At 44.0% G+C, this 23,435-nt stretch overlaps 1 protein-coding gene across 1 annotated transcript; it reads left to right on the top strand.

The window, feature by feature from the left end:
• The first annotated feature begins 36 nt into the window (after positions 1-36).
• DCTN5 (dynactin subunit 5) lies at positions 37-17,558 on the top strand. The gene is made up of 6 exons (XM_084772355.1): positions 37-194; positions 1,156-1,224; positions 2,380-2,498; positions 6,134-6,245; positions 12,836-12,938; positions 16,522-17,558. The coding sequence occupies exons 1-6, from the start codon at positions 147-149 to the stop codon at positions 16,617-16,619; spliced, it is 549 nt and encodes a 182-aa protein (XP_084628481.1). The 5' UTR covers positions 37-146; the 3' UTR covers positions 16,620-17,558.
• The last annotated feature ends 5,877 nt before the right edge of the window (positions 17,559-23,435 follow it).

The raw sequence follows: 23,435 nt of genomic DNA, 5'->3' as shown, positions 1-23,435 counted from the left end.
CACAGAGTAGGGCAGCCTAGAGGAGAGTCGAGCAGTCGATGAGAGTCTAGGGCCGGGATAGCGGAAGTGGACCGGCAGCCGGAAGTACCTGGAAGCACAGTCAACCTGAGCGACTGACAGGATCCTGAGGTTCGGAGGAGGCAGCCATGGAGTTGGGCGAGCTTCTGTACAACAAGTCCGAGTACATCGAGACGGTGCGCGTGTGCCGACCCTGACCCTGCTGGCATCCCAGCAGCCCCCGCCCCCGTCCCTGCTCCACCCTCCCCTGCTCCCTCAGTCTTTGGGGGGGGGGGGTGACGTAGAAACGCTTCGAGTTTCGTCTGATTTTGTATTTAGTCTGTGCATGCATGGATGGATTAGGCTCTCTCCTCCATTCTCCCCGACCCCCGGCTCCCCGTGTGTCTGCATATATATGTATGTGTATGCTTACACACGTACACCTGGTCTTCCTGTAGAAATAATGTCTTCCGGAGGAATACACAATACAGCCTGTTCGTCCTGATATTATTTACAGTTTCAGGCTTCTGAGCCTTTTAAAAATAATATGTCACAGTCTGCTAACATGCTAAGAGTTATTGTTTCCAATTGTTAACATGTGTAAAGTTCTGGAAACAAAGCAAGTCCCACTCTTGGGTTACCATCATTCTTTTTTCTTTATGTCCTTACAACTCTGTGATCATAGGACACTAATTCTCCTCATTTAGGACTCTGAACCCAGAGTGGGCTTTGAGTGTGCATCTTTCCTTGGATACAGATACTGAATCCATTTCTTCAACTGTTAGTTCCTGATCCACTCTTGTTCTTTGGGTATATTGCATTCAGTCTGTCTTACATGTTTGGAGGCTGTGGATTAAAAATCAGGGTCTGTACATGCTAGTCAGGCACTCTGATCACTGAGCCATGTCTCTAATTGTGTGTGTGTGTGTGTGTGTGTGTGTGTGTGTGTGTGTGTGTGTGATGGAGTCTCACTTTGTAGTTTAGTCTAATCCCTGCCCAGAGCCAGACACTAGGGGTGTAGTACCACACTCATCCCTTATTCCATTTTAGACTGCACCCCATTTAAAGTAATTTTCTCTGCAATATGAGCTTTCTTGAAGGAATCTGTAGCCCAGAAATCCTCTCAGCATTTTACCACAGATTTCTGTTTGCTTTTAGGCATCTGGAAACAAAGTTAGTCGCCAGTCTGTTTTGTGTGGAAGCCAGAACATCGTTCTCAATGGCAAGGTAAGGGACATGGCCAGCTCCGCCAGGCGTCCCTTCTCCTGCTTCCACCACGCACCATGTTGGCAGGGTACATAAAAGGGTGCTGTGCCTCCCATTTGTTGTACATTTCCAGTTCTCTTTTCTTTGTTTTATTTATTTATTTTTTCTCCAAATCAGGTTTATTGAATTGCACAAAAATGACTAAAGAGTCTGAAGCCAGGAAACGAGAACATGGCCCATTATATGGGAAATAAAGAAGTTTTAAGGAAAGAGGGCTGGGGAGGGCAGTGTAACACATGAAATGTGAAAGGGGCAGCGCCAGTTAGATGGAGGGGGAAGTGGAAAGGGAGGGATTTTATCTGAACTGAACGTGAACTTTTCTTGTCATTTTTTTTCAATGTTGTATTTAGATAGGATTTACACTGCATTAAATATTATGAATAAAGAAGTGGGGGTGGAGGGAAGGACCACAATACTTTTATGCCTGAACAAAATACAATGGCAGGTTTTTCTGCTACTATATTGTGCCCAAGACTACTAGACACAAAACCTAAAGAAGTAATAAAATATTTTATAATAAAGTCAGGGAAATGCTTAATCTCAGCACTTGGAAGCTGAGACAGGATGGTCACACCAAGTTTCAGGTCACCTTTGCCTACATAGTGAGATCCAGGTCATCCTTAGACACGCAGTAAGACCCTGTCTCAAAACAAACTGGAGATGACATGACCAGTGGATGTTGACGGGATTATTACCGAGGGAGAATACAGACTTGTGTTGCTAGAGCTTCTGACTATTTTTCAAAACGAACCAGAAATGTGGCCACATACAGTAGCACAGCCTGTGTGGCAGCAGGTAGGTCAGTCTCTGACCAAGAACCCAAGGCTTGGAGGGTCGCGGATGAATCTTAAGTGACTCAGAACAGATAGGTCAACCTGGTCTACATGCATTCTCAGTGTGTGTTCACTCGCTGAGTCATATTTGTGGAGTGTAAAGACCAAAGCTTATGATTAATTATAGTAAAACGTAAGCCAATTCTCCTGTCACCTTGCAACTATCCCTTTTTAGGACATTTGATGGCATGGACCATATCATAATGCTCAGTGTCCTGCTCACTATGTTTTATGTTACATTTAGGCTACACTGGTAATTTTTTAAGTGTATTTTCTTTTATAGACCATTATAATGAATGACTGTATCATCCGAGGAGACCTGGCAAACGTAAGAGTTGGACGTCACTGTGTTGTGAAAAGCCGTAGTGTCATAAGGCCACCGTTCAAGAAATTCAGCAAAGGGTATGGGACTTAATTATGCATTTGCAGTCCTAGGCTCCATACTGTTCCTGGTCATGGTGTCCCGTATGTGTGTCTGGGTGTGTAATGAGAAGGCCTTTCCTGTTTGGGGACACTGAATGAGCGTCATTCTCAGTGTTTGTCACCTTGTTTGTTGTTGGTTGTCAGAAGTAAGAGAGAGAGGAATAAAGCATAAATAGTAAAGCATGAGTAAGAGGGGAAAGCCATACCAGAATCAGATAATGCTGAGACATTTGGGTTTTTAATTTAAAATTAAAGAACTCTCAGGACTGAGGTAGCCTGTATAGTTTCTTACACTGCAGCTCACGACCCTATATAATCACTGCATAACTGAATGTGGAGGGCTGTGAAAAAAAAAACTAGCAACAAACAAAAGGTTTCTAAATAGGTAGAAACCAAAAATTAATTCAAAATGAAATACAAAATGAATCCAGAGTTTGTGGCAGTGCCTGCCCATGGTGCATCGTCTGACACAGCTGCACCTCAGTTCTGCACACCGGCATGCACACTGCATGGCACATGGTGTCATGCAAGCTGCACCAGTGAATGCTGCCTAAATCACTTCCGCTGAGGTTTGAACTACTGTATGTTATACATTTTAATGTCTTTACTGTACATTCTAAGTTGTGCTATTAGAGAAACAATGGTATAATTACTGAAAATAAACTTTTAATATTTTCCTACAGTCATTCCTTAACATGTAACTATAAAATTAGTGTATCTTTGGATTTCATCACATTAGAATGGCAGATTTTGAGGCTGGAGAGATGGCATAGTGGTTAAGAGCACCACTGCTTTTGCGAAAGATCTGGGTATCTTGCAGCTGCCTATTGCTGTGGTTCTAAGGGGCTGGGGCTTTATTCTGGCCTCCTTGGAGTCTCGCATGTGTGAGGTGAACACAAACCCATGCAAGCAAGTACACATACGCATATAAGACACATCTTTCTGAAAAAGATGGTTGGTTTTAACAATTGCTGTTTGAGTTTCATTAAAACAAAAAAGTCAGTGTATTTGGCTTGAGATTAGGACAGATTTTTCTAGTACTTTCTGAAATGGCTCTAAATATACTTGCCGCTTTGCACTACTCATCTATGCAAAGTGGCTTTCTCAGCATTGATAATTATAAAATTGGAATATGAGTCAACCCTGAATAGCAGTGAAGATGCTCTGTTTTGTGTTATTAAATACCCAGGCAAGACTTAATTCTTTATGTAATAATAAATGAGCATACCACAACATTGGCTTTTGTCTTTAATAATGGTAAAATTGTATGTATTCCAAAGTATTGTTTTAAAATAAATTTCTTTATGATTTACAAGATCAGACATATTCAGATCAGTATTGCCTTTGGCTCTTTGTGATCTGTTAGCACAACTATTTTTGTGTGTTTGAGATAAATAAAGTGTAGCTCAGACTGGCCTTGAACCCCGTAATTTTTCTCACTCAACCACCTAACTGCTGGTGCTATAGGTGTGTGCCATGAGACTCGGCTTAGCTGTTTCACTAGTAAACATATTCTACACACTTGCATAAAAAACAATTTCTTGGGTAAAAAGGTGTCAGGAAAAGAAAACGTTTAAGAGAACTTGCTGTAAACTATTGTATGATCACGGAATTCACTGTTGCACAAAAGGGTGAGTCTTATAATACTAAAAACTAACAAAGTTCAAGTAAATCTTGAGTCTTGGAGGAATAGATACTATGATTTAGAAAATATTCCTTGTTGAACAGGGCTGGAAAGAGTTAATGCACAAACAGCTACTTTACATCTTGTCTGGTCCACAGACTTAAAGTATGATCTAGGGGCTGGAGAGATGGATGGCTCAGTGGTTAAGAGTGCTTCCTGCTCTGTCAGAGGACCAGGTTCAGATTGCAGCATCCATATTAGGTGGCCTATAACTCTAGCTCCAAGGAATCCACCACTCCCTTCTTTTCTCTATAGGTACCCAGAAACACACACACACACAAGGCTTTAAAAAAGAAAACCATGGTTGGGCGGTGGTGGCACATGCCTTTAGTGTCAGCACTAGAGGAGGCAGAAGCAGGTATATCTCTGTGAGTTTGAGGCTAGCCTGGTCTACAAAGCAAGTCCAGGACAGACAAGGCTACCCAGAGAAACTCTGTCTCAAAAAACAAAAACAAAAACAAAAACAAAAACCAAAAAACCCATGGCCTGATAAACACTGTTATAGAAACATTGTTCCTGATGTGTGAGGAACGTTGAGAATGGGAATGATGTCGGATGTCTGGAGGAAGCCTGGCGACTCCTACTCATCCTTAAAGTCTTGACTTAAATGCAAACTGTTTTGTTTTGTTTTGGAGATTGAGTCTTACTGTGCAGCTCTGGCTGTCCTGGAACTCACAGAGATGTGCCTGCCTCTGCCTCACAAGTGCCAGGATTAAAGGCGTAAGCCACCTCATTTGACTTTAAATTCCACTCTCTACTAGGCTTTCCAAAGCCCCTGTGTAGGTAAAGTGTCTCTGTTATGTCCTGTCACAACCTTACATCACAGCTGCAACTAATTATATGTGTAGTCCTTTACTTGATCTGTTTTTTCTCTTGACTCTACACTCCTTATGCCACAGATCTATTTCGCTCACATTGTGTCCCAGTTCCTGGCTGTGTGTCCAGCACACGGTGGGAAGGAACTCAGCAAATACGGTAGATGTTAAAGCCTAAGAATTTTGGGAACTAAAACTTTTTTTTTTTTAAATCATCTGGGAGTATAGAGTACTTGTTAGCATGCATAAGTCCCTGGATTCAGTCCCAGCACCACAGGCTCAGGTTATGGTGACACACAGCTGTAGTTTTCAGGCAAGAGGGCCAGATGGTCAAGGTTATCCTCTGCTACATAGCAAATTGAGGGCCAGCTTGGGCTACATGAAACCCTGTTCTCTGCCTAGCCCACCTGTTTGTTTGTTTGTTTGTTTGTTTTTACTATCTGTCGCACATCCAAACTGATAACCTATGAATATGTCAGTCCTGGAGACAGATGACTAAATATGTGGTCTGTGAACTTTGTCAAAGAGAGCAGGGATGGCTCGGTACCCACCCGCGTTAGTTTGCTGTGAGGATCCTACACCTTCAGCTTTACTATTGCTTGCACAATTCTGATTGTGAGTTATTAGCCTGATTCCTTGGTTTCAATGTGTGGAATTTCTATGACTTGAGGACTGTTTGCTTGCAAGGAATAGCCTTACTAAGACTTGACAAAACTGAGGAGGGTTTGATGCCTGCCTGAAATCAACTGCTCAGGAAGCTGAGTGAGGAGGATCAAGGAGTTGAGGCCGTCCTGGGTTATGTGACAAATGCCATGGCAACAAAGAAAGGCCATGTGGCTTTTGTGGCTATGTGGAAACGCCAGACCTGGTGACAAACGCCTGTAATCCCAGAGCTTGGGAGGCAGAGGCAAGAGGGTCTCAGTGAGTTTGAAGCCACTCTACATAGTGAGCTCCAGGATAGGCAGGACTACAAAGAAAGGCCCTGTCTCAAAAAACCAAAGAGTGTATCTGTAAATCAGTAAGTAAGCGTTGAGACTGTGATCTCTGGTTCTGTAAACCTTAACCCAAACTCCATCACCTTGACCTTTGCTTGTTTATCTTCTTTTTCTTTTTAGTGTTGCGTTCTTTCCTCTGCATATTGGGGATCATGTCTTTATTGAGGAAGACTGTGTGGTCAACGCTGCTCAAATCGGTTCTTATGTTCACGTTGGGAAGAACTGTGTGATTGTGAGTATATGGCTCACTCAACCCAGCACTTCACTTCCTCTCTGTCTTCCCCCTCCCACCTATGGGACTCTGTCTCTGCGCCAGGGAGAGGAGTCATTTCCAGTTTCCTGAGGTTAAGTTTTTCTTAATGGATTTGGAGATTTTTTTGAAGCAGTGCTAATAATGGTTAGTGAGCTGGGGAGTTAGCTTAGTGGTAGAGTGCTTATATAACTTGTATGAGACTCTGGATTTGGCTCTTCAATGCTGCAAAGACACACATACACACCCAAAATAAATCCTAGTCACAGTGGCTAGCCTTCATTGACCCTCTTTCTAGGTGTTAACTCTTTCCCTGCGGCTGAGGACATGGTGCAGATGGTAAAGCACCAGCCACACAAGAAGAAGGAACTGAATCTGATCCCTAGAACCCAAGTAAAGGGCCCGGTGTGGTGTCACCCACTTGTAACCCCAACTTGGGAAGGCAGAAAAAGGCAGACCCCTGGGGACCACTGTCTGGCCAGCTGCCCTGCTTGCTAAGCACCAGAGCAGTGAGAAACCCTGTCTCACAGAAAACAAGATGGATGGTGCCTGAGGGCCAACACTGGAGGTTGACATCTGGCCTCAGAATAAATGTGCACATACATGTATCCCGATATGGACACATATGTACTCACACATAAATGTATACACACACACAAAACCCCCTTTTCCATCAGTTACTTCATTTCATATTCATAACCACATATGGATGTTTATTCTGTTATTATTTCTGTTTGCTGATGAAAGGCTTGAGAACCATAGATATTAAGGGGTTTGACACAGGTAGTGGTAGAGCTAGGATTTAAATAGACATGCCATTTGAATAGCAGCACTGCTGCCTTGGCTCTCTTTTGCATCGGCTTATAAAACCTGCAGTGTGAGAAGGATGAAAGATATAATGGGCAAATTGCAACTGAGGACAGTGGTAACTTGGGCAGTTCAGGAGAGGCATTGTTGTGCGAGAGGATCAGTGTCTCCAAAGGCCACATTGTTAGGGACTGCAGGTAGTGCAGCGTGCAGATAGGCCCCTGCCATGGCACCTGAAAGACCCTGGTCCACAGAAGCAGAGGCATCAGAGCCAGGGTTTGGGTTTCTTGCTGTTTTGTAGATGAGGAAACAGGTGTTGGGGTTTCTGAGAATCATGTTATAGTTGAGAATGTTAATAACCAAGGTTTGCCTGCCTAAAGTCTAGAGATGTTTTCTATATTTTAGAAGTTAACATGTCAAAACCTATGCAGCTCATGTTCTAGGAGCTGCAAAGACTCAGTATGGGTGCTCAGTGTAGGGGGCTCATGTTGATGTGAAAACAGTTGTTATCAGATTTTACTCAGTTGGGAGAACAATCATTTTGCCACATATTCTTGGTGCAAAGGAATTCCTTAATATGTGTAGAAAAAGTTTTTGTACAGCTCCATGTTAAAGAAAGGGGGCTGATAAAATGTTGATCTCAGCCAGGTGGTGGCGGCACACCCTTTTAATCCTAGCACTCGGGGAGGCAGAGGCAGGCAATCTCATGAGTTTCAGGCCAGTTTGGTCTACAGAGCCAGTTCCAGGACAGCCAGGGCTACACAGAGAAACCCTATCTTGGGGGGAAACAGTTGACTTCAAATAGAAGAAAAGAGAATAGTGATTAAAGGAGAGAATAGAAGGAGATGGAATAAGGGCACTAAAATATAGCTAGGTGAGGAAGACGTTCTAGTACACAGCGCGGTAAAGTAGCCACAGTTCACAACAACTTACTGTGTACTTATGGAGAGCCTGAGGAGGCATTTGAAGGCTCTAAATGTTAAGTGATAACAATCAAAATTCCAGTTGCATTGGTTTGATGGCCACATGTTCTATATATCACACTGTAACTTACAAATGCAAATAGCTATTGCCTACTGGTTCTTACATACTGCTGCCAGACTGAACCCCTGGCCGTGGGTATGCCTGGCAGGCGTCTGTCCTGACCTACATTTCTAACACTTAAAACACATTTTTTTTTTTTAATTTTAAGACAAGGTCTGCTAAGTTGCTTGGACTAACCTGAAATTTGCTATGTGGCCTAGACTGGCCTTGAACTTGTGACACTGCTGTCCCAGCATTCCAAGTAGCTGGGTTATATGTCTGTATCACCATTCCTGGCTAGATGTTCTGCCTTTTTACCTCTTTTCTGAGTATCATCTCCTCATTCATTGTGAGCAGTACTTGCTAAACCTTGACAAAATTTAAAGCCGTTTAGGCCTTAGAGTCTTAGCACTGTAGATTCTCAGAGCTAAAGCCTAGCTGCCTCCACGGCACATAGACATGGCGCCCTGTGTGAGATAATGACGGCTTGCTGTGGAAGGTGTAAATCGGAGTTGCCATGTGTTAGAAAGAAAGGCTTAGTGAGCAGCATCTTAGGCATTAGGGTGCATCAGCTCTATACTTGGCGCCTCCAGTCCTGGTGGCATTGCTGTTGGTTTGGCATTACGTCCTGCTTCTGGGGTGGGGACACCAAGGCTCAGTGGTGCTGACCTGGCTTGCATTAAACTGTCCAGGTCAGGGGAAAATGAGCAGTATAGCCACAGTTCCTGATTCCTCCTTGGAGGAAGAATGAAGAAGCCTGTACCTCCCCAGCTATTACCAGTCCACTCATGTCTTAGAACTATCTGCATTTTTCATGTTGCTATAAAATAGCCTGTATACTCAGAATGTCCCTGAAAGTCTCCAAGTAGGCAGGCTCTAAGCGGGTGGGATGGCCAACGAGTGGACAAAGCAGGCCACAGGCTGAGTATGGTGGCTGGCGGTAGGCGGTGAGAAGATTCCTTCCCACTGCTTTTGTCTGTTTGTTTTGGGGTGTTTTTGTTTGTTTGTTTGGGTTTTGTTGTTTTGTTTTTGGAGATAGGGTTTCTCTATGTAGCCTTGGCTGCCTTGGGTTTGCTTTCTAGACCATTCTGGCCTTGAATTCACAGTGATCTGCCTGCTTCTGCCTCCCTGAGTACTGGGATTACAAGCGTGTGACACAGCACCTGGCTGGGGTCCTTTTTAATTGGGGCCAAATTGTAAATTTCTATTTGGCAAGAATGCTTCACATTTGATATTACAAAACCCTGGGGCCGCTCGACAACCAAACAAGGAAATGCAGGGCAACAGGGCAAGTAAGAAAATATAAATGGACTAGGAAATGGACTGTTAATCTGGGAAGGAGAAGAGTGACTCACTCAGTTATCCCTGCGTAGGCCCATGCCCTCTGCTGGGAAGATGCTCCTGAGCAAGCTCCAGGCCTCCGTCCGCTCCTACTCGTTAGTTTCTAGGGCCCCTGGTCTGTGGGTCCAAACACATGAGCACGCCATGCTTTACTTAGTCTTGGGGATTAGAAGTGTAGCTGTGACCACAGCCTTAGAGATGACATCACTTTCCTGGTCGCCGGGAGAGACAGACGGTTGAGATCTTTGAAAATGCCATAGCTGGTTCCTGAGTGAGAGTTCCAGGGGCGAGGGAAGGACCTGTGACACCAGCTGCTGCCTGTCTTCTTGTCCATCCAGCTAGGGCAGCGTAAGAGTTATGAAATTCATACACTGCACATACGAGATTTAAATGTTTTATTTTTATTTTTATTTTTAGCCAGGAGTGGTGGTGCATACTCTTAATTCTAGCACTTAGGGGAGCAGATAGAGGCAGGTAGATATCTGTGAGGCCAGCTTGGTCTACAAAGCAAGTTCCAGAACAACCATGGCTGTTACACAGAGAAACTCTGCCTTGAAAAACAAAAATGACAAAAAAGTTTCTTTTCTCATGTGTATGAGTGTTTGCCTGCATGTATTGTACGCTTCCTTGATTGCTGCAGAGGTCAAAAGAGGATGTAAGATTCGCTAGAACTGAAGACCTTGTGAGCCACCTGTGGGTGCTGGGAATTGAACCTGGGTCCTTTGGAAAAGACACCAGTGCTCTTAACTGCTAAGCCATCTGTAGCCCCTGGGTCTGATTTTTGTTTTGATACAGGGTCTCATAAGAGATCTGCTTGCCTGTGCTTCCTACATGCTGGGATTAAAGTAGGCAGCTACATTTCCTATGGTAGAAGCTTTTTTTTTTTTTTTCCTCTCTCTCTTCTTCTTAGAGACAGGGTTTCTCTGGGTAGCTGTCCTGGACTCACTTTGTAGACCAGGCTGGCCTCAAACTCATAAAGATCCTCCTGCCTCTGCCTCATAAGTGCTGGCATACAGGCATGCACCACTGCACTCAGCTGGTAGAAGCTTTTTTAAAAATTCATTTAGGGAAGCTGGAGAGATGGCTCAGAAGTTAAGAGTTCTGGCTGTTCTTCCAGAGGACCTGAGTTCAGTTCCCAGCACCCACATGACAGCTTACCTCTATCTGTAATTCCAGCTTCAGGGCCTCCAAAGGCAGCAGACACTTGTGCGTAGATACATGGTGACAACAAGCAAATGCACACAAATAAATAAAATTTTAGAGAATTTATTTGGCAGCATACTTTTTCTTCCAGAAGTACACATGGCTTAGATATTTAATAATCAGGAAACTTAAACATCCACGTTAAAGTATCTCATATTTGGTAAATCTCTAAGCCTGAGTAGGTTAGCATTATTTTAGGATTTGTTTATGTTTCTGTCTTCTTATCCATGTATTTTTCATGAGATCATCTAATCTCATTTCTCCTATCTGTGTTTTACTACTGAGATTTTTGTCAAAATGTTTTTTGGAATTTACAAGTCCTAGTAACGACAGCTAACAAGGCTGGGAGATGACTCAGAGGGTAGTGTTTTCTGTGTGCGGCAAAGGATCTGCACTGAAATCTCCCACGTAAAACACCCACGTAAAAGCTGGGCATGGTGGCCCAGGCCTGTAACCCCAGTGCTGGAGAGAGGCAAAGACAGTGCTGCAGGCCCATTGGCCAGGTCGTCTAGCTACAGCAGTAAGCTCTAGGCCCAGTGAAAGACCCTGTCTCCAAGAATAAGGTTGAAAATTACCACTTTCCTGATAAAAACCTGTGTCCTCCACTTGGGTATACATGGGTGACTACACCAGTACACATGCATACACACAATCTAAAAAGATAGTTAATAAAGATAGAAACTTTGGCCAGGCAGTGGTGGCACAGGCCTTTAATCCCAGCACTTGGGAGGCAGAGGCAGGTAGATCTCTGAGTTCAAGGCCAGCCTGGTCTACGGAGCAAGTGCTGGGATACAGAGAGAAACCCTGTTTTGAAAAACAAAAACAAACAACAACAAAAAGTGAAACTTTGGTCTCCTCATGAGTAGCCTTAGGCACAGGTTTAAACATAGCTTTTCCCTTAATCTGACAAGTAAATGAGTTTTTCCATGCCATATTTCTTGCCTTTAAAATGCTGTGGATTATGGAAGAGTTGAAAAACTGGTAACACTGTATAAAGTTAAACATAAAGTTTAGTCCAGATATTCAAATAGCTATCTTCTGTGGAAAAACAAATTGACTAATACCTTCTACTTAAGAATATTTGTCAAGAGTTTTTTCTTTTGGAATTGACAAGAGAATAGACAAGTATCCCTTAAACTGTCAGGTGTCAACCAGATGTATTTGATTGGCTAATATAAACTGAGAGCCCAGAGGTAGATCCTAATTTCATGCTCACATGCTTCAAGGGTTCATCTGAGACTATGAAAACAAGCATTCATCCCTTTTCTCTTTCCTCTGGAGGTTATTTCCTGGCAAGGATGAGATGCTGCTATGGGCAGCCAACCTGTCTTCCTGGAACTCTACTGGAAAGTGCTTCGTTTCCCTGTCATCCCAGCAGAAACCCAAGATTGAGGTTCATTAGAGTAGGTTGGTTCATATGCCAGTTCCATGAACCAGTCACTGGTCAGGCATGGAGTGTGTGTAAGGCCTAGAGACAAAGCATGTGGACCAAGGTAGGCGTGGATAGGGCCCATTGCAAAAAGGTTCTGTTACCCAAAGAAAAGGCATCAAAGCAACAGATGCTACTAGGTCAAATAGAAAAGAAAAACAACTCTCAGAAGACAAAGGCTTGCCTAATGTCTAATGCCTAAAGTGGCCTGTATTATCTGTAGCATGAGCGCACACACACATGTCCTTTACTTCTTCTTGTCAGATTCCACTTGACGTATATAATTTTTGACTAAACTCCCTCTTATTTCCCTGGCCCCCTATCTATAAGTTACCATGAATGCTGGATATGGTGGTGCATGCCAGTAATCCTAACACTCTGGAGGTAGAAGCACTTGGGTCTCTGAGTTCAAGGCCAGCCTGGTCAGCATAGCAGATTCCAGGCCAAGTAGGGTTTCATTAATGAGACACAGTCATAAAAGTATCATGGATAGAGATAATGTAGAATAGCTTTCCATACAGCATACTAATCAAGCTTGACTCTCATGCCTTTTTTTTTTAAGGATTGATTTATATATTTAATGTGCTCTATCTGCATGTACACCTGCATGCCAGAAGAGGGCATCAGATCCCAGCAGGTGGTTGTGAACCACCATGGGAATTGAACTCAGGACCTTTAGAAAAACAGATAGTGCTCTTAACCACTGAGCCATCTGTCCAGCCCTATACTCCCATGTCTTGATCAATGCCTATTAATATTTTAATTTTAGGGGCGCCGATGTGTCTTGAAAGACTGCTGCAAAATTCTTGACAATACAGTATTACCTCCAGAAACTGTGGTCCCACCGTTCACCGTCTTCTCAGGCTGCCCAGGTAATGTTGATGCTAATATGTCTATTTTAACCTCCTTAAAACTGGGTTCCATCACTAAAGTCATACATAAGACTTCTGATACCTAGAAAAGACACAAATAAGTTGCTTTCGGTGGAGGTAGTATTTGGGTATTTTGTTTGTTTGTTTTGTTTTGTTTTGTTTTTTTGTTTTTGAGACAGAGGTCTCACTGTGTAGCCTTGGCTGGCCTGGAACTTACTATGTAGACTAGGCTGCCCTTGAACTCAAAGAGATGCATGTGCTACCCTAAAGCTGAGATTAAAGGCGTACACGTACACAACCACACCCAGTGAAGAAGCTGCATTTTGAATGAATAGTTGGATTCACAATAAAAAATTTTTTTTGAAAAAGGGAATTATCAGAAACAGAGGAAATGAGACCCAGACTAGAACACTGAAGTGTTGAAAGTTGATTTCACAGTAGAGTGGTTTAAAATGTGGTACTTGGGTGGAAATAGGAGATAAAGCCTTAAATCCACACATGGTAGAGAGTCTTAAATATCTTTAAAAGGTTTCCCCTCTAGAAGGTTGCTATGTGGGCTGGAGAGATGGCTCAGGGCTTAAGAGCAGTGGCTGCTCTTCCATAGGATTTGAGTTCAATTCCTGGCACTGACATGGCAGCTCAGTTTTCTGTATCTGCAGCTCCAGGGGATTCAACTCTCTCTTCTGGGCCCTGCAGTAGCCAGGCATACACACGGTAGACAGACATACATGCAGGCAAAGCACCTGTACATATAAAAATAAATACCAGTTAAGGAGAAAAGGTTGTTATGGAATGAATCTGCTCAGCACATGGGAAGGACAAACAAGCACTCTCTCTTGGCCTGTGCGCTGAGTGGACAAAGGAGAAAGGAAATTTTCTTTACAGATCTGTGTGCTTCAGCTTTTTAATGTATTCAGGTTCTTTAGCATCAACTTCTTATGGTCATTGAACACTAATGACAGAAGATGAGGAAACCATCCTGATATTTCAGATGGACATAAGGAAAGGCTGTGTTTGAGGAGGCCCAGCTGCGTGGGGCCATCCAGGCCTCTGTCTATGAGCAGACTGAGGCTGGAAGTGGGCTGTGCTCACTGGCAAAGCCCCGCCCAGCACAGAGACCCTCGCTTAGAGCCAGAGCCTCTTGCAGCATGACAGGATGCGCTGCTGTTCCTGCCCACTAGTTAGGCTCACAGGCCAGTGCCACGCAGGAGAGTACTTTACTGGCACTGTCATCTTTGAGTTCAGGCCAGTGCCAGGCAGGAGGGTACTTTATTGGCACTGTCATCTTTGAGTTCAGGCCAGTGCCAGGCAGTAGGGTACTTTATTGGCACTGTCACCTTTGAGTTCAGGCAAGTGCCAGGCATTAGGGTACTTTATTGGCACTGTCATCTTCGGGTTCAGGCACTCGGGCTCGCAGGAAATCTGGCACATTTATAGAAAGCTACAGGAGATAAAATTGAGCCATGAAGCAAAAAGAAATGGAACCGAGATGGATCTTCACCAGAAGCCACAAGCTCAGATGTTCCTGCAGCCAGGCAGAGAGAGCTGTGACTGAACCATGGCCACCGCGGCTGCCTGGTGTGGACTTGAGAGCACAAAGGCTGATGTTTAAGGAGCAGCTAAAACTGGGGATCGATGTAGTAGTTCTGAATTTTTAAAGTTGTCTAATTATTACCTAAAGATTAAATACTCTGAAGTTTAGGGGCTGGAAAGATGGCTCACTGGGGAAGAGCACTTGTTTCTCTTACAGAGGACGTGGGTTCGATTCCCAGCACCCACATCATGACCCACAGCCATCCATAAATGTAGTTCCAGAAGATACAAACCCCTCCTCTGACTTCCCTCGGCAGCAGACATGCATATGGTGCAAAACATACATGCAGACGAAGTACTCATGTACTTTAAAAAAATTATGGGCCAGATGCAGTGGCTCACACCTTCAGTCCCAGCACTGGGGAAGTAGAGGCAGGCATATCTCTGTGAGTTCCGGGCCAGCTTGGTTTACATGGTGAATTCTAGGACTACATTGTTTGTCTCGAACAAACAAACAAACAAACAAAACAAAGCAAAAATACTGTGAAGTTTAAGCATATTTGCAGGCCTAACCAGTACTTTTTATTTGTAGAGTCTATGAGAATTTTGTGAGGTTTTCTTTTTTCCTTCTGGATACTCAGTGCACTTTGTAAATATGTAAAATATGTAGCTATGTTTATATGTTTAAGTGGATAATATAGGTATTTGAAGTGCACCTATGTAAATGAAATCAAACTCTCTACTGCTCTGTACTGCCTGGAGAGTACTTTTTATTTAGCAATCCTCCTGGAGCAGCTTTTCAGGTGGCATATAAAAACTCCATCATCCCTCTCAAGGGTTACAGGTTTCACACATGCGTAGGTGGATTTACCACAAAGCATCAACTCAGTCCCATAATGTAATGGGTCATTAGAAGCTGTACCTGGGCACTATTAGAAACTGCTCTCCTGACATGCTTTTACATGTATTGTATAATTGGGCAGAGTTATCTCTGACATACATTCTTAGAAGTTGACTTATAGGCCACGGGGTATGAACGTTGAAAATTGGGCTGAGTTTTTATTTTAAGTGTATGTGTCTTTGCCTGCATATAAATAAATCTACACTACATGCGTGCAGCACCCAGACCCAGAGTTACACATGGTTGTTAGCTGCCGTGTGGGAGCTGGGACTGAACCTAGGACCCCTGCAAGAACAGTCAATGCTCTTAACTGCCAAGGCATCTCTCCAGCCATTTTGCTACCAGTGTTTTGTTTTGTTGTGTTTTTTGTTTTTTTGAGACAGGGTTTATCTGTGTAGCCTTGGCTGTCCTAGACTTGCTTTGTAGACTAGACTGGCTTTGAACTCACAGCAATCTGCCTGCCTCTGCCTCCTGAGTGCTGGGATTAAAGGCGTGTGCCACCATGTCTGGCTCTTGCCAGCTATTTTTAAAGCGCCCTTCAAAACATCTGCATGAATAGAGACAGTAGCTCAGAGTAGCTCTGTTCCAGAAATTATTTTTGTTGCTGTTTTTGAGACAGGGTTTCTCTGTAGCCCTGGCTATCCTGGAACTCGCATGGTAGACCAGGCTGGCCATGCGCCACCACACCCTGAAATCCTTAACCACGGTTATTCCGTCATGGACCGTTCTGCTGTTGCCCTTTGATCCCTCTGTACCTAGTATCATTGCTTTGGTGGACTGAGTTGCACTGTAGGAATGGCGGACCCTTCCTCCCTCAGGCATAAGGATATGGCTCAGTGGGGTTCACACTGGAATCCTGGGTGGAAAGCCCTTATGAGAAACAACCCACACCAGTCAGAGGTGTCTTCTCTTTTTGGCTCTTGTAAGCATACTCTGACCTCCAACTGGAATTTGTTTCTTCATTTGGAGACCTATAGTGTTTGTTTCCCAAACACAAACTCAGACCTTTCAGAAGATGTATGTAGTCAACAGTCTTGCCAGTCTGAAGACAACTGACCTCAAAGTTAGTGCAAAAGTCTGTAGACTGCACAAAGGGCAGGGCCACGGGCCTCCCTGACTCCCTTGCTGACTGGGCCTCTCTTTCCTCAGGACTCTTCTCAGGGGAGCTCCCAGAGTGCACACAGGAGCTGATGATTGATGTCACCAAGAGCTACTACCAGAAGTTTCTGCCCCTAACACAAGTGTAATGTCTTTGCTTCAGATCTTGAATTCTTTTGAACTCTACGATGAACTTGGAGATAAAGAAAGCAGTCAGGGACTACAAGAGCCATCGTGTGTTTTTGGCAACTTGTACTTTTTTTTTTTTTTTTTTTTAAATTTCAATCCTCCAAGGCTCTGAGCATTTAAGAATTAAATAAGAAGGCTGAAGTGATGGCTCAGTGGTTAAGAGCACTGACTGCTCTTCCAGACATCCCAGGTTCAGTTCCCAGTACCCACATGGCCCCACAGCTCTAACTCCAGTTCCAGGATCTGATGAGTTTCTGGCTTCCATGGGCACAAGACATACATTTGGTAAAGACATATATGCAGCCAAAATATCCCTTCACATAAAATAGTGAACTTATTTTAATAAGAGAACATCTGGAGGAGTTGTCTTTACATGCTGTGCTTACACCTAATCTGTCAGCAGTCACCACACCACTGTCTGAGGACGTAAGGTTTGCTCCTAAAAGTCCAGCCCTGTGGTCCTGCAGATGGCTGGAACCCAGCTGGCATGGCCTGCAGAGCAATAGCACCCACCCAGCACGGGGTCACATGGCCCAGCTACTGCTCACAACCACGGCCTCGCCCCACCTCACACTGCCCACACAGATGACACTCCACTTCCCTGCTGCTACCATGGGACCAGTGGCCACAATCTCTCATACACTAGGGAAAGGGTGATTTCAGAGTCCAGGCTCCTATTGGTTGTTAAAGCATGAGGAAAAGAGATGTGCTGTAGTGACACATGCCTGTCATCCTAGCGCCTGGAGAAGCAGGAGTAAGAACTATGTAGTGAGCTCACGCTTGCCTGCTGTGCTGCCTGCTTCAAAACAAGAAAACACTGTGGAGCAGGTGGTATCTGTTGTTGTTTCAGAGTGACCTTAGCTGTCCTAAAGCAGTTAATAAAAGACTTTAAAACTTCCTGTTTTAGCTCATTCATGTAAAGAGGGAACCCACAGTGCAGATTTTGCTTCTACAAAGTTCCAGGTTTTGGTCTTTGCTGTGGATGGCTTAGTCAGGTCTCAAGGTGCACTTCACCAAAAATGAGCATGTGTGAGCCTTACTCTGTAGCCTAGAAGCATTTGTCCTACCTTGTATTTGCCAGAACTCCCACGGTTCAGGCCAAAATCTTTGTACTTGTAGTCAGCCTCACATATGCACAGCCTGAGAAAGTGGCATGGCCGGTGCCATCTTCCCATCTCCCTCCGCTGATAGCACACCCACTCCTGGTTCTGGTTTAGAGATGAAGGGCTTGGCCAAGCTAGTGCTCTTGGAGACTACAGCAGAATAGCTCGGCACCGGAGGCCAGACCTCAGCAGGAGCCATCTTAACTTACATCCTGATGGGCTTAGCAGGAAAGCCTGTGTGGACTCAGCTCTAATCTAACTTAAAGCTGCTTTCTGTTTGTCATTTGTCATTTGTGTGTGTGTTGGTGCATTAAAAGATTGACACATGGAACATGTTAGAAGGGATCACTCTCTACCTGAAGTAAATGTAGCTGCTGCTCCTTAGGCTTCCCCGCCCACCTGGAGCCATGCTACAAGCTTTCTGTTCACTGCCTTGCTTGTTTCTCACACTGATACTGTAAGGTGAATGTTATTTACATTTTCTAAGATGGAACCAAACTGAAACCATTTTGAATAAAAATATTCATTTTGAATAGGAGTCAAATAAAGTTTAAGTTCCCAAGACCTCCCTAGGTAATTGCATCCTGCTCAGCAAGTTGAGACAGGAATGCTAGACAGGTCGCCCTGCCACAGTTCCATAGCCCAACCGATGGGAACAGGCTAAGTGTGTCACAAAGACATGCTCCTAAGGAAGTCCTCTGTCCCTAAATCCTGATGGGGAGGATAACTTGGGACAGATGTTTGGATTTCGGGCTTAAAGAGTGTGCCATTCTGGCTTGGGGTCACAGTTCAGCTCCTGATTGATCAGTAGTTGAGTGGCCTGAGTACAATACATTTTTGTCATCTGTTTAAGGACTTCCTAAAATGAACGTTCGAAGATGCAGTCAGCGCCCAAGTCTTGCTGTTGTCCCTGACTGGTCAGTTTTTTTTTCTGCCTAATTCAAATAAAGATCTTGCTTTACTGGACTCTTATGACTGCTTGGGTGCTTTTAGAGTTTCAGACCCCAACAATTTAACTGTTGTAGGACAAGAATTGCCACAGAAACCACTCAAGCACCAATATCAGTGAGATATTGATGGTTTATTTGAATGCCACACCCCAATATTGACCATGGCCAAGGACACAGTGGACTCAGGAGTCAAACTGTGACCCCAGCCTGTTACTAAGGCAGGACTTTTATAAGAAAAACCATAACCAGGGAACCAGCGGGGAGGGCAGCATTACATCATTTTGAGGAGCTAAGCACAGAATTGATTTTGTTTCAAGCACAATGTGTCCAGGTAGCTAGACAAAGCGTTTTAAGGTGCTTGGCTAGGATATAGGCTTGAGTTTTCAGTTCCCCACTGTTCTGGGAGAAAGGAACATACCAGGGTATTGTGGTATGTTTAGGTAGAACATATATCACTAATTCAAGCAGAACACTCAACAAATGTTGAACTGTAAGTAAGAAGCTATTCAAGCTCCCAGGCAGGCAGAAGCCGGAGAAACTGAACTTAATTTCACCTTATGATCAAAATGGAAACTTAATAAACAAAATGGTTTCTATTATGCTAAAGATGAGGAGCTACAGTTATGCTAGGAGCTAATGCAGGTCTCGAGGGGCTATAGAGTTTAAGCAGGTTAAACCATAACAAGTGAAATAAAAACTCCGAGCCATTTGACAACTTGGTGCCATATGCACAGTGAAGAACTGGCTGGCCCAGGAGTCCCCATGGCTATCTGGCTCCACAGCCTCCACTGGTCAGCTCTGCCCTGTAAAGACAAGAAGAGCTTGACCTTGGAGGTCATCCGCTGTGTCCTGTCTGATAGCAACAGTCTGTGATAGTATTTTCTTAGTCATACCAGGCATCTGCTCAGGTTCTTTGTCCTTTGGTGTTATGAAAAAGGGGAACGGTAGGTGCTGCCCAGGCTGATCACTGATACTTCAGGGCATGCCTAGCAGGTCACCCATCCAGCTTGTGGTGAAGACCTCCAAAGGAAGTTTGCCATTTTTTGCAACTGAATCCATTTTGTTGTTAATTAACTGAAGTTAAAAAGTAAGTTTGACCATGCAGTGTTGGCACATGCCTTTAATCCAGCAGATGGAGTTCCAGGACAACCAGACTCTTATCTTGGAAAAAAACCAAACCAAAACAACAACAAAAAGCCTTCCCACTTAAATGATTTTTTTGTTCATTTGTTTCTTTTTCAAGATAAGATTTTTCTGTATAGCCTTGGCCATCTTGGACTTGCTTTGTGACCAGGCTAGCCTTGAACCCACAGAGATCTGCCTGCTTCTGCCTCTCCCAATGCTGGGATTATAGGCATGCACCACCATGCTTGGCTTCAATGATTATTTATTTATTTATTTATATTATTTATAGGAAAAAATCCCTACAGGTGTGCCCATCCATTTAGGTTTTAGTTAATTCCAGATGTAGTCAAGTTGACAACCAAGAACAGCCATCACAAGTTCACCCCTTGTCAACTTGACACAGTAAGTCATGTTTAGTTTCCAAATGAAAAAAATAACTAGGTCATAATTATGCTTAACATGATATACCTGTCCCTCATCAACTGCAAACACATTATAAATTTAGAATGGGTGGCAATGTCCCTTGAGGTACTTCCCCTGCCCCTTGGTATTATTTTCTTTATTTATTTTTTAACTTGAAATTTTTTTCTTCTTTTAAAAAAATTTATTTTATTTTATTTAAGTAATTTATTCAGATTACATCTCAATTGTTATCCCCTCACTTATATCTTCCCATTCCCCCCTCCTCCCTCTTTCACCCTATTCCTCTCCCTTAGATCTGTGACAGAGGGGACCTCCTCCCCCACCATATGATCACAGCCTATCATGTCTCATCCTGGTAACCTGCTTACCCTTCCTCTGAGTGCCACCAGGCCTCCCCACCAAGGGGAAGTGGTCAAATAGAGGGCACCAGAGTTCATGTCAGAGTCAGTCCCCACTCTTCACACAACTGTGGAGAATGTGCTGTTCATTGGCTAGATCTGAATAGGGGTTCTAGGTTTACTGCATGCATTGTCCTTGGTTGGTACAGTAGTTTGAGCAGAGCCCCCTAGGTCCAGATCCGCCAGCCTTGATGGTCTTCTTATAGGTTTCTAGGACCCTCTGGAGCCTTCTATTTCCCCATTCTCCCATACCTCTCTCACCTGGAGCCCCAGTAGGAAGTCCCAGCATCTGTCCCAATCTCCTGCTAAATGAAGACTTTCAGGGGACATCCCTGTTGGGCTAGTTTTCAATTATAAGTGAGTATATACCAAAAGCAATTTACAGACTTGATGCAATCCCTATCAAAATACCTATACAATTTTTTTTAAAGACATTGAAAGATCAATTCTCAACCTCATATGGAGAAACAAAAAACCCAGAATAGCTAAATAATCCTGTACAATAAAAAATCCTCTGGAGGAATCTCCATACCTTATCTCAAGCTGTACTATAGATCAACAGTAATTAAAACTGCATGGTACTGGCACAGCAATAGGCTGGTTGACCAATGGAATCGAATTGAAGACCCAGAAATAAATCCACACACATATGGACATTTGATTTTTTACAAAGAAGCCAAATCTATTAAATGGAAAAAGGATAGCATCTTCAACAAATGGTGCTGGTCTAACTGGATGTTTACATGTAGTAAAGGCAAGTAGATCCATATTTATCACCATGCACAAAATTTATGACCAAGTGGATTAAAGACCTCAACATAAAACCAGAGGCACTAAATCTGTTAGAAGAAAAAGTGGGGAAGAGCCTGGAACACATTGGCACAGGAGACAACTTCCTGAACAGAACACCAACAGCTCAGGCTCTAAGGTCAACAACTAATAAATGGGACCTCATGAGGGTGAGAAGCTTCTGTAAGGCAAAAGACACTGTCAGTAGAACAAAGCGACAGCCTACAGACTGGGAAAAGATCTTCACCAACCCTATAGACATGGTGCTGGAGATATAGCTGAAAGTTCTATATCTTAATCCTCAGGCAGCAGAAGGGGACTGCCACATTAGGCCTAGCTTAAGCATATAATACCTCAAAGCCGGACTCCACAGTGACACTCTTCCTCCAACAAAGCCACACCTCATCCAACAAGGCCAACCCCCTAATAGTGCCACTCCCTATTGGCCCTATTGGGGTCATTCCTATTCAAACCATCACTGTGAGTCAGACGACACCCACCTCATGATGGGCAGCTCGGGTTGAATAGTAAGTTGGTGGCCCATTGTCAAACATTGAGTTTCCGTTAAGGCAGAGTAGCAGACAAAGAGTTACACCCCCCCACACAGCGCCTCTCTCCCCCCCACACACCGCCCCCGTCCCTTCTTACATCTATCTATCTATCTATCTATCTATCTATCTATCTATCTATCTATCTATCTATCTTGGCTTTTAAAGACAAAATTTCTCTGTAGCCTTGGTTGTCCTGGCCTCAAACTCAAAACCATCCACTTGCCTCTACCTCCTGAGTGCTGGGATTACAGGTGTGCGCCACCACGCCTGGCTAAGAGCTGCCTTTCAAAGGGAGAAGAGTTGTCTGCAAATATGGTAGAGCTTTGCTCCAGAATCTCACTTCTAGAGCCTGCCAAAGGTCCCAAAAAAACATACCTCTCTATCAGTGACACCTCAAGCACCATTGGGTCTTCTGGATTATGTGATGCAAGGGATAGAACAGCTTGGACCTTCTCCTGTTCTAGGCCCCTCTGGTATAAGGACCATAGCGACACACCCAAGTGAGGGATGTGCTGTCCCTAGAATCTGAACAGGCCCACCAACAGATTTTGCTTCTTTCTTGGTGGTGGGAGGGGCCAGGTGCAATAATAACCTGTACTTAGAAGGAATATCTCTGTGTGACCCACGCCACTGGACTCCCGAGAATTTCAGTGAAGTAGAAGGCCCTTGAATTAATCTCCCATCCTCTGATACCAACAAGCCAAAAGTGCTTGCTTCCTCTTGTTGAGTTGGTCCAATCAGCGCAATGTTGTCAATATGGTGAACTAATGTGATATTATTCTGTGGAAGAGACAGATGATCAAGATCTGTTCAGTCTAAGTTATGGAGCAAGTTGCTTCGGGGTGGCCTTTATGGACAGGTACTGAGAAAAAGGTATTTGCTAGATGTTTTAATCAGAGTTTCTGTGCTGCTATGAAATATCACGACCAAAAAAAACCAAGTTGGGGAGGAATGGGATTATTCAGCTTACACTTCCACATTGCTGTTCATCACCAAAGGAAGTCAGGACAGGACCTCAAATGGGAGGCAGGAGCTGGTGCAGAGGCCATGGAGGGTGCTGCTTACCGGCTTGCTTCCCATGGCTTGCTCAGTATGCCATAGAACCCAGAGCTACCAGCTCAGGGATCACACCACCCACAATGCACTGGGCCCTCCCCCCATGGATCACTAATTGAGAAAATGCCCTACAGCTGAATTTCACGGAGGCAACTGAAGCGCCTTCATTTCTGATGGCTCTAGCTCGTGTGGAGCTGACACAAAACCAGACAGTACACTTGATTAGCAGCTGCGTATCAGGTACCAGGAAATGTGTTACTCTGCTCAAGTAAGGACAGCGCATCTGGTACAGCAGCTGCACTTAGAGACACTACTTGCTTGAGTTTTCGATAGTCAACTGTCATTCTCCACAGTCCATCTGTCTTCTGCACTGGCCAGATA

Source organism: Acomys minous (assembly GCF_964271855.1).
Source record: "Acomys minous genome assembly, chromosome: 2".
NCBI lineage: Eukaryota > Metazoa > Chordata > Mammalia > Rodentia > Muridae > Acomys > Acomys minous.
This window is presented reverse-complemented; position numbering and strand designations above follow the sequence as displayed.